This window comes from Nyctereutes procyonoides, unplaced genomic scaffold (genome assembly GCF_905146905.1).
Source record: "Nyctereutes procyonoides isolate TBG_1078 unplaced genomic scaffold, NYPRO_anot_genome, whole genome shotgun sequence".
Taxonomy (NCBI): domain Eukaryota; kingdom Metazoa; phylum Chordata; class Mammalia; order Carnivora; family Canidae; genus Nyctereutes; species Nyctereutes procyonoides.
The window spans coordinates 22858852-22876031 of record NW_026575020.1 but is presented as its reverse complement, the minus strand read 5'-3'; the positions used below and the strand labels follow the sequence as shown (position 1 = coordinate 22876031).

The 17180-nt window shown below is 40.2% G+C and overlaps 1 protein-coding gene across 6 annotated transcripts in view; it reads left to right on the top strand.

The window, feature by feature from the left end:
• The first annotated feature begins 3781 nt into the window (after positions 1-3781).
• Positions 3782-17180, top strand: part of ATAD5 (ATPase family AAA domain containing 5) — a 49663-nt gene continuing 36264 nt past the window's right edge. For 4 of the 6 annotated variants that reach the window (XM_055327987.1, XM_055328010.1, XM_055327978.1 and 1 more), the window contains exons 1-6: positions 3782-4222; positions 7381-9272; positions 9891-9999; positions 13784-13948; positions 15966-16092; positions 16650-16731. In XM_055327987.1, the coding sequence (XP_055183962.1) occupies positions 4157-4222; positions 7381-9272; positions 9891-9999; positions 13784-13948; positions 15966-16092; positions 16650-16731 (2441 nt within the window). In that variant the 5' untranslated portion in view covers positions 3782-4156. Of the gene's footprint in view, positions 4223-4889; positions 5014-6650; positions 6760-7380; positions 9273-9890; positions 10000-13783; positions 13949-15965; positions 16093-16649; positions 16732-17180 lie in introns of those variants that run through there. The other 2 variants (XM_055327994.1, XM_055328003.1) reach the window with 2 other exon arrangements.

The following is a 17180-nucleotide window of genomic DNA, read 5'->3' as shown; positions in this document are numbered from 1 at the left end:
CCGCTGAGCCACCCAGGGATCCCATAGACCATACTTTAGAAAGAAAAAAGCAGGGATCCTGGGTGGCTCAGCAGTTTAGCACCTGCCTTTGGGCAAGGGTGTAATCCCAGATCGAGTCCCACATCAGGTTCCCTGCATGGAGCCTGCTTCTTGCTCTGCCTCTCTCTCTCTGTGTGTGTCTCTCATGAATAAATAAAATCTTTAAAAAAGAAAAAAAAAGAGAGAAAGAAATGAACTCTTTTTATTTTTAAGATTTATTGATTTATTTTAAAATATTTTATTTATTTATTTATGAGAGACATAGAGAGAGAGAGAGGCAGAGACACAGGCAGAGGGAGAAGCAGGCTCCATGCAGGAGCCTCATGCAGGACTTGATCCCGGGTCTCCAGGATCCCGCGTCTCGGATCCCGCCCTGGGCTGAAGGCGGCGTTAAACTGCTGAGCTACTGGGGCTGCCCTATTGATTTATTTTAGAGAGAGATCGAGTATGAGCAGGAGAAGGACAGGCGGAGAAGGAGAGGGCAAGAATCTCAGGCAGACTCCCCACTGATCATGGAGCTTGACCCTGAGATCATGACCTGAGCTGAGATCACGTTGGACACTTCACTGACTGAGCCACCTAGGTGCCCCAGCTCTTTTTTGATAGTAAGTTTTGTAATGCTCTTTGACATTTGTTAACTAAATGCAGGCATGACTTTGATAAATATAAAAGGTTTTTTTTTAAGATTTTATTTATTTATTTGAGAGAGAGAGAGAGAGAGAGAGAGCGAGCACAAACGGGGGCAGAGGGAGAGGGAGAAGCAGACTCCCCACTGTTCAGGGAGCCCAACATGGGGCTCGATCCCAGGACCATGGGAAGGTCCATGACCCAAGCGGAAGGCAGATATTCAACAGACTGAGCCATCCAGGTGCCCCGATAAATATAAAAGTTAATAGTTTTTAAAAGTAGGGGTGGGGTGCTTGGGTGCTCAGTTGGATAAGCCTGGGACTCTTGATTTCAGCTCAGGTCATGATATGCCTTGTGATGGGCTCTGCCCTCAGCGAGGAGTTTGCTTGTCTTTCTGCCTCTGCTCCCCCTACCTTCTCTCTCTTAAATAAATAAATAAATCTTTAAAAGTAGGGGAAGAGGGATCCCTGGGTGGCGCAGCGGTTTAGCGCCTGCCTTTGGCCCAGGGCGCGATCCTGGAGACCCGGGATCTAATCCCACGTCGGGCTCCCGGTGCATGGAGCCTGCTTCTCCCTCTGCCTGTGTCTCTGCCTCTCTCTCTCTCACTGTGTGCCTATCATAAATGAATAAAAAAAAAAAATTAAGGGATCCCTGGGTGGCGCAGCGGTTTAGCGCCTGCCTTTGGCCCAGGGCGCGATCCTGGAGACCCAGGATCAAATCCCACGTCGGGCTCCCGGTGCATGGAGCCTGCTTCACCCTCTGCCTATGTCTCTGCCTCTCTCTCTCTCTCTCACTGTGTGCCTATCATAAATAAATAAAAATTTAAAAAAAAAATTAAAAAAAAAGTAGGGGAAGATAATAAAAAAACCCCACGGACATATTGTAAATGCTAAATTGCTATACAAATGTGAATATTTATTTAATTTAAAACTTCTAAGTGCCATGAGCTCCTACAGAAGAGTTGTGTAAAATACTAACTCAATGCAAATGCTTAACAAACCAGTACAAAAACAAAACAAAACAAACAAAAACAAACCCAGTACAGTTTAAATGCTTAGTAACTGAGAAGAATAAAAAGCACTAGAAATATACCCTGATCATCCAGCAATTCTACTTCTAGGTGTGTCTTCTGGTGAAACATTACATAGGTTTAAGGAGACATAGACAAGAGTTTTCACTGACTTGCAGAAACGGAAAATTGGAGACAGCTTAAATGTTCATCACTAAGGAAATGGATAAATAAAATGTGGCTAATTGGATGGAATGCTCAGGAATGAAAGAGTGAATCGGATCTACATGTATCATGGATAGCTTTTGAAAACAATGATGAGGGATCCCTGGGTGGCGCAGCGGTTTGGCGCCTGCCTTTGGCTCAGGGCGCGATCCTGGAGACCCGGGATCGAATCCCATATCGGGCTCCCGGTGCATGGAGCCTGCTTCTCCCTCTGCCTGTGTCTCTGCCTCTCTCTCTCACTGTGTGCCTATAAAAAAAAAAAAAATTTGAAAACAATGATGAATGAAAAAAGCAGATTGCTGAGTGATATTTACAGTGTTACCTTTTCTGTAAATAAAGACAACATAAAGATATTTCTATGGATACATATATGTAGGTAAAAGTATAAATGTTTGCAGTGCTACCCACAAAATAGATAGTAATGGCCAGCACCGGGGCCAAGAAGACAGTGAGTTTGGGGGTGGAAGTCAAGGGGACTTTCTATTTTCTCTGTAATCTTCTCATTTATTTCTCCTCCTTGTCCTCTTCCTCATCCATCTCCTTGGGCAATGTTCTTACTCTATGGTTAGTAATTAAAAAAAAACAAACCAGGGGACACCTGGGTGGCTTAGTGATTGAGCATCTCTGCCTTTGGCTCAGGGTGTGATCCTGGGGTCCTGGGATCAAGCCCCGAATCAGGTTCCCTGCAGGGAGCCTGCTTGTCCCTCTGCCTGTGTCTCTGTCTCTTTCTCTCTGTCTCTCATGAATAAATAAATAAAATCTTAAAAAAAAAAACAGAACAACAAAACAATATATATTTTAGAAGACTGAAGGTAGCCCTGAAAAACCTTATCCTGGGCTAATAATTTTATTTTAAAAAATATTTTATTTATTTTTTAGAGAGCACAAGCAGGGGGAGTGGCAGACAGAAAGAGAAGCAGGCTCTGCTGAGCAGGGAGCTGGATCTGAGGGCCCCAAGATCATGACCTCAGTGGAAGACAGATGCTTAACCGACTGAGCCACCCAGGCACCCCCTGGGCTGATAATTTTAAAGAAAACAATGATTATCTTCAGTTTCATTGGAGAAATTTGTATCCTTTATGTCGTCAAAACAACAGCAACACAATTGCCTCAGTAGTTACAAGCAGTATGCATAACCTGCCCTAACAGGGTGGCTTCCCCTTACTGTTTGATACATCCTTTTACCTGCCTTACTTTGCGGTTAATACCACATAGACAAAACTAGGCACTCAAAATAAACAGACTCTATATGTCACTGCAACGAATGTTAAAAAAAAAAAAAAAGGTCATAGCTAAACCAATCCACGAAAACAATGCAAACAATGCAAATAACGTACAAGATTAGCATCACTTCAAACCAGCAAAGCACTGGTAACTGCGACAGATGGAAAACACTCCCAACTAGCTGAGGCCCCTGTTGGGCTCCTAACTGCCTGCGGGGGACGAAGTCCAAGAGAAGAAATGCCTCTTTAGCTCAACTAAGGGTTCAAAGTCACAATCTCGGATCCCAAATGGGAGCATCTCGAGGTGGGACGCTTGCCTAAATAACATCCCGTCTGGGAGGAATGTAATGCATTATTTCCTTTTTCTGTATTTTTCGAATTTCCGCTTTTAAAAAGAGGCTAGCCCGGGGCGTCAAAAGCCTAGCGTTTTAACTCTGCCACCAACGGACTTGAGTGCAATCACGTCTTCACCGCTGACGCTGGGCGCGAGCAGTTCGAAGCTCCGACGGACCGGCTAGAGCTCCAAGTCCCGCTGGGAGACGGACCGCGCCCGCCGCAGCTTCGCCCCAGAAGTGTTTTGGCCCTCTCCGGGCGCCGTCCGCGCAGCCTCCAGAAGCAAGCCTAAGCTCCGCCCCCTGCGCTCCGGACGGCGCGAAAACCCAATTGACAAGAACTCCGTCCGAAGCCCGCGGGTCCGCTCCGCGTTCGGCCTGCTCTGCCGGCCGGGGTCGAAGTCCCGGGCGCTCAGCCTGGGGCCCGCCCGCGTCCAGGCGCCCCCGCGCCGGCCGGCCGCGCCCCGGGCTCCTCGCAGCCCGCGCTTTCTTGCCGCCGTTTCCCGCGTCCGACTCGGCGGAGCTGGTGAGCTGGGCCCGGCCTCCGCGACCGCTCCGGCCGGGTGGGCGCGGGGCAGAGGGAGACGGCCCCCGCGGCCCGGCTGCTCCCTGTGCGGGAGCCGGCCGCCTCCATGGCCCCCGGGCTGAGGGGGCCCGGCCGCGCAGCGCCCTAGGAGCCGGCGTTCGGGGAAGCTGGGAGCATGGTGGGGGTCCTGGCCATGGCGGCGGCAGCTGCTCCCCCTCCGGTGAAGGACTACGAGATTGAGGTGAGCTAGCGCGTCTCTGGCCGGAGGAGGTGGGTGGAGGGTGACCCCGACCCCGGCCCTGGGAGGGGAGAGGAGGGACCTGGCTGTGACCTTGCGTGCCACGACTGCTCGAGCCCGTCGCTTCCCGAGTCGCGAAGGGACCGACGGCCGTGGAGACCGTGAGACGTGTGCGGGCCCGCGAAGGCAGGGCTTCGGGAGACACCGCGCGACCCCGGTCCCAGATCCTGAAAAGAGTTGGCGGAACCTGGCGTTTTGGACTTGTGAGATGTCTCAGAGGCCCCCAGGATCAGGTCTGGGCTCATCGTAAGGAATCAGAACTTTAGCTTGAAAAGAATCTTGAAGTTCAACTCGTCTGTCTGTTCTCATGGCCCTAGAGCCTAAGCTACTGCGGTTAGGAGTCCCAGCGGGGAACGCTGCTATTCTTAACGTATTCACCGAGTTTCAGTGAAATGCACTGAGCAGTCGGTGTGAGGATACTCCAATGCCGTGAAGTGCTGGAGTAGCATCTCAAGGTGATGGTTGCTATATTTTTACACCTTTTCGTCTCAAGCTAGCATTCTAACTGAAAGACGCATACAGGTGCCCTTGGAAGGAGCCAAGATGTACGTTCATTTATTTAACTGGGACTGACTCTCTCTCTCTCTCTTTTTTTTTATCAGTGGATAACTTTTGTCAACTTGCCAATTGTTATGCTGATACTTGTTTGCTAAATCAAGGCAGTTGCTCAGCTTTCCTGGGTGTGAAGAAGGACTTGATGGTACTTGAATTAGACAGTTCTTGATTCTTGTATGGTCAGTTTTTATCAAGCTTTCCTTACAGTTTCTCCTTTTGGTGCCCTGCCTATCTTATTTCATAATAATGATGCTTACCTTTTAGTATTGCAAGGGTAGGAGTCTTGTACACATTATTTTGCTTAATATCAACCCTGTCATGAGTTCTCATTATCTGTATGATCCATATGAATGGATGAGGGAAGAAGGTTAAAAAATAATAAAAGTGGGGCACCTGGGTGGCTCAGTCAGTGAAGCATCTGCCTTTGGCCCAGGTCATGATCCCAGGGCCCTGGGATTGAGCCCCAAGTTGGGCTCTCTGCTCAGTGGAGAGTCTGCTTCTTCTCCCTCTGCACCCCCATGCTCTCTCTCTCTCTCACATAAAAATTTTTTTTTTAAAGTAATTAAAAGTAAGTTAAGTTAGAAAAATTAGAAAGTTAAAGAGGGTGCCTGGGTGGCTCAGTTGTCCAAGTGTCTGACTCTTTATTTTAAAGATTTTATTTATTCATCAGGAACACACACCACACACACACACACACACACACACACACAGAGAGAGAGAGAGAGAGAGAGAGAGAGAGAGAGACAGGCAGAGGGAGAAGCAGGTTCCATGCAGGGATTCTGATGTGGGACTCGATCCCGGGACTCCAGGATCAAGCCTTAAGCTAAAGGCAGGCGCTAAGCCACTGAGTCACCCAGGGATCCCTTAAGTGTCTGATTCTTGAACTCAGCTGAGGTCTTGATCTCAGGGTTGTAAGTATAAGCCCTGTGTTGGGCTCCACACTATGGAGTCTACTTTAAAAACTTAAAGTTGAGACGCCTGGGTGGCTCAGCGATTGAGTGTCTGCCTTCAGCCCAGGGCGTGATCCTGGAGTCCCGGGATCGAGTCCCACATTGGGCTCCCTGCATGGAGCCTGCTTCTCTCTCTGCCTATGTTTCTGCCTCTCTCTCTCTCTCTCTCTGCGTGTCTCTCGTGAATAAATTTTAAAAAATCTTTTTTAAAGAAGTTTGTATTTATTTATGATAGTCACAGAGAGAGAGAGAGAGAGAGAGGCAGAGACATAGGCAGAGGGAGAAGGAGGTTCCATGCCCCGGGAGCCCGACGTGGGATTCGATCCCGGGTCTCCAGGATCGCGCCCTGGGCCAAAGGCAGGCACCAAACTGCTACGCCACCCAGGGATCTCAAATTTTAAAAAATCTTAAAAAACAAAACAAAACAAAAAAACTTAAAAAAGTCAAAAGTAAATGCTTAAGGTACCATGCTAGTAGACGTCAGAGCCAGCACTTAAATTATATCTGCCTGACTCCAGAGCCTATGGTATCATGCCTTTGATACCATCTCAGGGTAATAATAATAATACTAATAGCTCATTAGCATTTTATTCTAATGCATTTACTATTTCATTTCAACATATAACATTTTAATCTCTAATTTATTTTGCCTCCTATTATCCAGCTGGTTAGAAATTTGTCGTCCCCCCCCACCACAGAAAAAAAGAAATTTGTCCCAATACCATTTATTAACTACTTACTTGCTCACTAACTTATTTGCTACTGGTCTCATATACCAAGTTCTTAAATACATACTTATTTCTTTTTCTGGTTTTCTAACCCATTCCATTATGTTGGCTACCTTATGCTTTTTCTTTTTTTTAAAGTAATTTCTACACTCAGTGTGGGCCTCAAATTCATAACCCTAAGATCAAGAGTCGCACGCTCTCCTGACTGAGCTGGCCAGGTGGCTCCAGTACTTTGTTTTAAATGATGGTAGGTTTTTTTTTTAATTTTTTAAAGATTTTATTTATTTATTTGTTTGTTTGTTTATTTATTTATTTATTTATGAGAGAGAGAGAGAGAGAGAGAGTCAGAGACACAGGCAGAGGGAGAAGCAGGCTCCATGGAGGCAGCCCAATGTGGGACTCGATCCCGGGACTCCAGGATCACACCCTGGGCCGAAGGTGGCGCTAAACCGCTGAGCCACCGCTGAGCCACCTGAGCTGCCCGATTTCACATTATTTTTATGCAGTGTATTTGTTACAAATGTTGTGGGGTGGGTGTTACGTGGGTATTACTACTCAAAGGTTGTAAACAGCGACCAATAGAAATGAACACCTTTGTGCGTATGTGTAGTAGCCTTGAAACTTTTTATTGAAGCATATATAAAGTAAAATACACGAATTATAAGTGTATTACTTGATGTGATATTGCGATTTGAATGTAGGTTTAATTTTAAAGCTCTGTTTTCCTAATATATCAGGTTCATTACCTAAGGGAGCCTTCCTTTTTTAAATCAATTTGGGTAAAATATTAAATCCATGTTTACAATTTATGTTTTGTGTTACTTTGCTTGAAATAAGCGTTTTTTTTTTTTTCTTCTTAAACTGATAGGCATGCAAAAAGCGAAGGAAAGATGATGAGAAATCTTCCTGCAAAACAATTACAAAATATTTATCACCAGTTGGGAAGACTGGAGAGAGTGTTTTCTCTCCACCAAAATCCAGCAATATTCTGGATTATTTTAGAAAGACTTCTCCCACAAATGAAAAGACACAATCAGCAAAAGAGTGCAAGAAAAAGTCCTCGGCACCATTGTCTGCTGACAGTGGCAAAGACTGTAAAACACCTTTGGAAATGTTCTCAAACATAGAATTTAAGAAGAGAGGAAAGAGAGTTAATTTATCTCATCAACTAAATAATGTTAAAACTGAAAATGAATCTTCGGTTAAAATTAGTAGTGATGATAGCAAAGAAGACTCTAGTCTAAATAATGATTTTGTAGAAAGTAGAACTTCTGCTTTACTCTACAAGAAACTTGCACAAAGTATTCAAGATATCAAAAAGCAGTCAAGTACTATGACCTCCATAAAAAGCTCTAAGAAAGTGAATCCTAAACAAGGGATCACAAAAAATGATTGCAAAAAAATGAGAAAAAGGAAGCACAGAGATATAATAGATCTATCTGAAAGCTTACCATTGGCAGAGGAACTAAATCTTCAAAAAGATGGTAAATATGGGAAACAGATCATGCCTTCCCTAACTAATGAGATCAAGAGTACTGCAAATGATGCAGACTCTAGAGGTGATATAACTAAAACAGCCCACTTAAATGATAATACAATTACTGTCTCATATGAGGAATTTCTAAAAAGTCACAAGGAAAATACAGTAGAACACATACCAGACTCTGCAGTGTCAATTTGTATTCCTTCTGAAACTGTTGAAGAGATGGTCAAAAGTGGTTGTATAAGTGACCCAGAAACCTGTGAAATTTCCCAACATGTACGCTATAAGACAGTTACTGTTCTTGCACAGGTTCATCCTGTTCCCCCCAGAAAGACAAGGAAAATACCCTCAATTTTCTTGAAACAAAAGCAGTTGGAAATGGAAAATAGTCTGTCTGATCCTGAGAGTGAACAGACTGTTCAGAAAAGAAAATCTAATGTTGTTATACAGGAAGAAGAATTAGAATTGGCGGTGTTGGAAACTGGAAATTCTGAAGCTGTGAAACCAAAATGCACTCTAGAGGAAAGACAGCAGTTTATGAAAGCATTTAGACAGCCAGCATCAGATGTGCTTAAAAATGGAGTCAGAAAGTCTTCTGATAAGCAGAAAGAGCTCAATGAAAAATCTATAAATGAGGAAGGAAGAGACAATAATTCTAAAAAAACCATGGAAAATCCTAATAGTCAAGTGGTTTCAAATTCACAGTCACACACTGATAAAGGAAGTTTTCCTAAGGAGAAAAGTAAAAAGCTGAAGAAAAGGGGTAAGAAAATGTTGGATACTGGTACTATTCCAGGTGAAAATAGACAGGGAAATACTCAAAAGAAAGCAACAACTTTTTCCTTAAAAGATAAACGGAATCAAAATAGGCTTAGAATGAGTTTAAGACCAAAGAAAACAGAGATTTTCAAAAACAGTACATTATTGAACTGTGAAAGTCTTACTTACAAAGATTTAGCAAATGATGACCATCTAAAGATTTCCTCTCTGTGTAACAAGAAGTCTTCAAGAAAAATCAGCATACCAGTTAAGGATATGGTTATACATTCTAAAGTTGAAGCTGAAGACAGTTTGGTAAATGTTTCCACACCCAAGTCAACCAGAAGATCTGTAAGAACCAGCAGTACACCTACAGCAATAGTCATTAGTGGTACTGATTCTGAAGATGGTAGTCCAGCAAAGACCTCCACTCCAAAAGCAGCCAACTTACCAGAAAAGCATAGCTTATATACAGCAGAATTAATAACAGTACCATCTGACTCAGAGAGCCCTATTAGGTAAAGTTTTGTTTTTGTTCTGAAGTTCTCAGTATCTGCATACATTATTAGCTGGGAAGGAAAATATGTAAAGCATTGGAGTATTATTTTTTCTAGAACACAGCAGATTTATAAGAAACAAAACAGTTTAAAAATGCTGTTTATTTTCCACATTTAATTTAAAGTCAAGCATGATTTCAGAAGAAATCTAGATGTATTTTACATGATTTCAAACCATTACAACAGTTACTAATTCCCTAGGGAAATATTTTTCAAATAGGAATTTTGTGCATCTAACAAACTTAAGATTAAAAATAAGTCAGAGTTTTATTTCTTGGGTAAACTGAGTCGTGTACTATGAGGTATATACTTTCATGCTGGTTTTGGCCAGTGGAAGAATGATCTTAGGAGGTAATTTTCTGTAAAGTTTATGATTTCTAAAAGGAAACATTTTATATTTTCTAAGAGTTTAGCTTTGAGTTTGGCTTACTTTTCATTAGTAGTTTGAAACTAATAAGGAGTCTTTTTGTTTTTAAGAAATGTCCAGAAATTTGAGCCCTAGTTGGTTCTTTTCTGTATTTAATTGAAAATCTGACACATAATCATGAGAATGTTTCCGAAAATCTTTTTTTCCCCCAGAATGAAATTCACCAGAATTAGTATTCCCAAAAAACCTAAGAGAAAATATAAGAAAAGATGCGAGAAATCTGAAGCAACTGATGGAGATTTTACTTCTCAGACTAGAAAGGTAATTGAAATATTAGAGGGTCCTGTAAGTGGTATTCTGTTTCCTAAAACGACTACTAGTAGAAGTAATATGCTCAAAGAAGAGTCACATATTTTATAGATTGGTTATGTTGACTACAGCTGCATATTATTATTCACTATTTTTCTATTCCTTTGGCTAGTTTATTAAGCAGTCAGCATATCTTATTGTGAGATGAAAACGGTTGATAAGGACAGTATAATTAGAAAAAGTTTTCTTGGAGTGCCAAATGTCTAATCCTTAGCTTAGCTCAGGTCATGATCTCAGTATTATGATATTGAGCCTTGAGTCAGGCTCTGAGTCCTGAGCCTGCTTGTCTCTCTCTTCCTGCCCGTCCCTGCACTTGTGCACTCTTTCACCCCCTCTCTCAATCTGTTTCTCTAAAATAAATAAATAAAATCTTTAAAAAGTTTTCTTGGTAGAAATTACATCTAATAATTTTCCTTAAGACTGCTTATAGGTTGTGATTGAGTTTTTGTTTATTTCTATAGATAAAAGGCCAAAAAGTAGAGTCTGTAACTCTGGTACAGGTCTAAAAACCCTGGTACTGTTGACATTTTGGCTGGATAATTCTTTGTTACAGGGGACTGCTTGTGTATTGTAGGATGTTTAGCAATAATCCAGGCCTCTACCCATGAGATGCCAGTAGTTCTCCTGCTACCCTGGTTATGACAACCACACAATGTCACCACACATTACAAATATCCCCGAGAAGGAAACAAATCCACCCCTGCCCCATTGAAAACCATTTCCCTAAAGGAAAAGGTAGGATATTTAAGAATAATTTAGCTGCTTTTACAGACTAATCTGCTTATTTCTACCATGAGTGAATTGGATTCTCATTAGGGTAAGTAGGTACAGGTATGTATGTGTTGAAAAGCTCTCAAGGTGATTGTGACATAATCCTTAGGTGAATACCACTGCTACAGAAGATTGGTGTCTCTTTTGTTGTTATTTAACAGCTATCATGTTTTTTGACTGCTTATCGAATTCCAGGTACTAGGCTTAGTATTCATCATTAATCTCATAAAGTAAATATTTAACCCTTTTTTGAAGTACAGTGGAGCCAAAAGAAATGAGAACATTTTTAAGAGTAGTTGAAGTGGTATACAGTGCAATCCAAGCTGGGTGGATGGAGTAGAGACTGACAAATAGGGAGAAGATAGTAAGTGCTATCAAGAGACAAGTTTCTGATGTAGTCAGGAGTAACCAAGTAAGGCTGGGAGAATGAATGGCTAGGTCAGAAATTAGGATGTTGGAAATGACTATTTTTGAGGTGATAGGATTATGGTTGGTTTTAATTTTCTTTATTTTTCTGTTTTCTGTTTATTTTTTTTTTAAGATTTTTTTTTATTTATTCATGAGAGACACAGAGGCAGAGATACAGGCAGAAGGGAGAAGCAGGCTTCCCACACGGAGCCTGATGTGGGACTCGATCCCAGGACCCTGGGATCACGGCCTGAGCCGAAGGCAGACACTCAACCACTGAGCCACCCAGGTGCCCCTGTTTTCTGTTTTTTTTTTTTTTTTTTTTTTTTTTTATAAACATGAACTTTAAAAAACTTTTATCAGAAAAAAAATAACTGGGACACCTGGGTGGCTCAGTCAGTTAAGCATCCAACTCTTGGTTTCTGCTCAGGTCATGATCTCAGGGTTGAGAGATTAAGCCCCAGGTCGGGCTCTGTGCTAAGTGAGAAGTCAGCTGGAAATTCTTTCTCCCTCTCCTTCCCCCCCACCTGAAAGAAAGAAAGAAAAGAAAGAAAGAAAGAAAGAAAGAAAGAAAGAAAAGAAAGAAAGAGAAAGAAAGCCTTTTTTAAAAAAGAAAAAAATAACTTAAAAAAGACTTTAAGCAATAGCAGGATTACTTGCCAAAATGCTTATGTGTGTTTTTTTCCCTCCACACATTCATTAAAACATCTTTTTGTGTAACAGTTTGTTTCAGTAGTTGAGTTGTTAATTTAAATTTAAGAAAATTATTTTGAATATGAATTTATAAGGTTTCATCAGGCTGCCAAAAATTTTGGTAGCAGAACAACAGAAATCTATTGCTCTACTGTACAGAAGTAAATCTTTGTTTTCCTAACCTTACATGTATTTTGAATATGCATCCTTGCGCTTTTCTATGGTTTTTTAAAAACTTCTTAAGGTTTTAAAAAACAGCAAGCACTTGTATAAAATTAAAGGTGAAAATGTTTCATTTCCTACTCTGGGAGTAACCCACTTTTTTTTTTTTTTTTAAAGATTTTATTTATGTATTTGAGAGAGAGAGAGTGAGCAGGGGGAGGAGGAGAGGGACAAGCACAAACTCCAAGCTGATTGCAGAGCCTGACTCAGGACTCGATCTCAGGACCCTGAGATCATGATCTGAGCTGAAATCAAGAGTCCAACGCTTAATCAGCTGAGCCATCCAGGTGCCCCAAGGGGTAACCCAGTTTAATAGTTTTATGTTTATCCTTCTAGACTTTTTTTTTTTTTTTAAGATTTATTTATTTATTCATTCAGAGAGAGCGAAGAGAGAGGCAGAGACACAGGCAGAGGGAGAAGCAGGCTCCATGCAGGAAGCCCGATGTGGGACTCGATCCTGGATCTCCAGGATCACACCCCGGGCTGCAGGCGGCACTAAACCGCTGCGCCACCGGGGGTGCCTCTAGACTTTTTTCTGATTAAACAGATATATGTCACTTTTAAAAGGGATCATATAATGTAAACTGTTCTGCAGCTTGCTTGCTGGTTTTTGGGGGCCCAGTGTGGAGCCCAGTGCAGGGCTTGAACTCAAAACCCAGAGATCAAGACGTGAGCTAAGATCAATAGTCAGACGCTTAACCTGCTGAGCCACCCAGGTGCCCCTGGATGTTTTTAATCTAAACAAAAAAGCCTGTAGAACTCAGAATATGGAAAGCACATTGTCCGGAAGATAATATTTAAATGCACAAAGTCACTTAGTACATCAATGACAAAGTCAGTCGTAAAGGCTAGACTTTATTCTTGTCTAGTGTTGTTTTGCGTCCTCAATAGCTTTTCAGCCTTTCTCCAATGGATTCACCCTAAAGGCGACTAAAAGAAAGATGCCATGAAGATGATGGGAAAATAACCAACAATTCTAATCCATACAGACATCTAATAACAGACATCTCTCTGGGTGTTTTCCACAAATGTAATTATATTTATCTGAATAAATTTCTAGTTAGAAATAAAGTCAAACCAAGTATAACTGGACACATTGTAATTTAACTTCCTTGCTAAGATTTGAGTAACTTTGTCTTTTATTTAATATGATTTGTGATTGTAGTTTTATATATATATATTTTTTTAATGGATTTTATTTTTTAGAACAATTTTAGGTTCACAGCAAAACTGAATGGAAGATACCAAGATTTCCCATATATCTCCTGTATCCACACTGCATAGCCTCCCACATTATTAATACCAGAATAATACATTTGTTACAATTGATAAACCTGCATTAGCAGATCATTGTCACTCAGAGTCTGTAGTTTACATTAGGGTTCACTCTTAGTGTTATATATTCTCTGGGATTAGATGTATCATGATGTGTATCCACCATTATAGTATCATATATATAGTATGATATCACTCCCTTAAAAATCCTGTATGCTTTGTCTGTTCATCCCTTTCTCCTCACTTTACTCCTGGCAACCACCAACCTTTTTTACTCTCCAAAGTTTTGCCTTTTAAAAAAATTTTTTATTGTTAAATCTAAAATATTTGCCACTGACCTAAACTAATATTTCAAATTTTTGTTTAGGCAAGCAGTGCTTCAAAAAATCTATCAAAAGCAAAACAATTGGTTGAAAAAGCAAAAGCTTTACACATTAGTAGGTCAAAAGCTACTGAAGAAATAGTGACACCCTTGAGACGTTCATCTAGACATCAGACACTTCCTGAAAGGACAGAATTGTCAGAAACAGAAGTAAGTATTAAAAATATTAATTGGTATGAATTCTATTCTGCTTGGAGTGGGAGAAGGAAGTCATTATTAAGTTATAGGGTAGATTTGTAAGATACCCTTGAGGTGGTAGAAAGAATATCATTTTCAGTTCTGTTTTAGAAGCTTTTGGCTCTTTGCCTGCAGAATACAGTCTGAATGCTTATCAAGTCATTCAAGATCCTTTATAGGCTGAATTATCTCTTCCCTTTCCTCAAAACAACCCCCTTCCTCATATAGACAGTATTTGCTCTAGTCACACTAAATTATTCATTCCTCCCCAAATGGTGTAATTTTTTACTTTTTTCCATTTTGTAGTCTCAGCTTGAAATGCACATTCCAAATATTCTTTTCTACATAAAGCATTGCTACTCAAACATTAAGTCCTACTAAATGCTAACACCTCCTCTTTTTTTAAAAACTAGCTTTATTATAGAGATATAAATCACATACCATACAATCCACTATTAAAGTGTATAATTCATTGGCTTTTAATATATTTAGAGTTGTACATCCATTACCACAATTTTAGAACATTTTATTACCTCAAAAAGAACCCTCATTCCTCTTAGCTGTCACTTCCCAATCTCTCTTCCCCCGGCTGTAGCCAATCCTATCTCTAGAGATTTGCCTACTCTGAACATTTCATATAAATGGTAACATACATACCATATATGGTCCTTTGTGTTTGGTTTCTTTCACTCATAATGTTCTCAAGGTTCATCCATGTTGTAGCATCAATATTTCATTTATTTTTATTTATTTTTTAATTTCATTTATTTTTATTGCCAAATAATACCCCATTATATGGATATATTACATTTTATTTACTGATTCATCAGTTCATGGAGATTTGGATTGCTTCCACTTTTTGGCTATTAATAATGACTCTTGAAAGCTTTGCTGATGCCGACAAGACAGGTAGTTTCCTCCCCTATATATACTTCTATGTTTTTTTTGTATTTTGGTTAGTATTGCTCTCACCATACTGTTTTATATGGAACTACCTACTTACAGATTAGCTCTCCCTTTGTCCCATAAGCCCTGGTATAACCTTGAAGCCAAGTCTTGTTTCATCTTTGTACTCCCAGTGCCTGACATATAGTAGATGCTCAGTAAATATAGGCTGACAACATGAAAACATCAGACTTCACCTAATACATTTATAGGGTGTATGGCTCTCAAAGAATATAGCTAGAATTTTTATAGCTTGGTCATTTTGATTCTTTTATCTGGAATAAAGTCTTTTGGCTGCTTCTTTTATTTTTATTTTTTTATTATTTATTTTTTTTTTCAAAGATTCATTTATTTATGATAGACATAGAGAGAGAGAGGCAGAGACACGGGAGGAGGGAAAAGCAGGCTCCATGCGGGGAGCCTGATGTGGGACGGACTCAATCCCGGGACTCCAGGATTGCCCCCTGGGCCAAAGGCAGGCGCTAAACCGCTGAGCCACCCAGGGATTCCCTGGTTGCTTTTTTTATTTTTTTATTTTTTATTTTTATTTATTTATTTATTTATTCATTTATTTATTTATTTATTATTTTTTGGTTGCTTTTTTTAAAAAGAAGACCCATGATCATAATAAATCTACTCTTCAGCATGTGAACCTATGTGATGTTACTTGGGTTGATGTCACTTAGATGTTCCCCGTATCAGTCAGGTAATGTCTGATGGAGAGGTATTTGCAGCTGCTAATGTCATTGTCTTACCTATGGCTACTAGCACCATAATCCTTTTGAAATTTTTTATTTATTTATTTTTTATTTATTTATGATAGTCACACAGAGAGAGAGAGAGAGGCAGAGACATAGGCAGAGAAAGAAGCAGACTCTATGCACCGGGAGCCCGACGTGGGATTCGATCCCGGGTCCCCAGGATCGCGCACTGGGCCAAAGTCAGGCGCTAAACCGCTGCGCCACCCAGGGATCCCCTCCTTTTGAAATTTTAAAACATCAATTATATGACGTATTTTTAAAATGGTTTTCTTATTCTGTCCTAGGATTCTTTAATAATAATCGATTCAGATCATACTTCTTTAAAGCAGCCTGAGAAAAATCAGAAGAAGCTTCAGTGTCTGAATGATGTGCTAGGAAAAAAACTAAACAAGATTCCTAAAAATGTACCTGGTAATCAAACTTGATAATGCTTATGATGAACATTAGAATGTTTCAGAGGGATTATATTGCTCTGAATGCTGTCATTTTAATTCCTTGTCTTATATGGTATAAACTTTATATTAAGTATTTTTATTTAATAAGTAAAATTATAGTGTAGTGTAGAGTTTTATAAAGGTGATTTTGTACATTTAGGTTATTGAATTTCTATTTAGCCTCATTAAGTTAGAGGCTCCTATACCTGACAGACCATCAAAATCATCAGAATAAATTAAAAAGTCCTTAAATCTTTAGGTCCTTCCCTAGGCATATTGACTGAGAATCTCTTTAGGTGGGTGTGGGAATCTGTAGTTAAAAAAAAAATTTCCAGGAAATTCTGATAATGATATTGGGAGACCAGATCATTATATAGAAATTTTTAAAATTAAAAAGGTATTTTTTTTAAGTTAAAAAAAGTAAAGAGTTATTTTTTTTTTAAGTTTAAGAAAGTAGAGCTATAATTTGAAAGTAGCTGGAGGTAAGTAGAGATGATAAACATTGGCACTAACCTAAGTATTTATTTTTTTAAGGGAAAATGAAAGTTGCTCCATTATTTCTTACCAGAAAGACTCAGAAAACAGCTGATCCTGTTCTTGGTTTTGATGAAAGCAGGTCAGTCCAATACAAATTTTTAAATGCTGAAATATCTTATGGAATGTTTTTTTGTATTTTTGCTTTACTTTGATGAGAAAGCGTTTTCATTATCATTTGAGGCTTTAACAAGTTCATTTTTATTTTTATTTATTTTTTCAAAAGATTTTTATTTATTCACGAGAGACACAGAGAGAGTGGCAGAGACATTGGCAGAGGGAGAAGCAGGTTCACCACAGGGAGCCCAATGTGGGACTCGATCCCGGACCTTGGGATCAGGCCCTGAGCCAAAGGTATACACAGTCAACCGCTGAGCCACCCAAGCATCTCTAACAAGTTCATTTTTAAAGGTGACAATATTAACAGTGCTGCAACTGCAACTTGAAGATCAGACATTTTGTGGCCATCTCTAGATGAAACAGTGGGAAAATAAACCAAAAGCACCAGAGAGCTGATTATGAACTTATTCA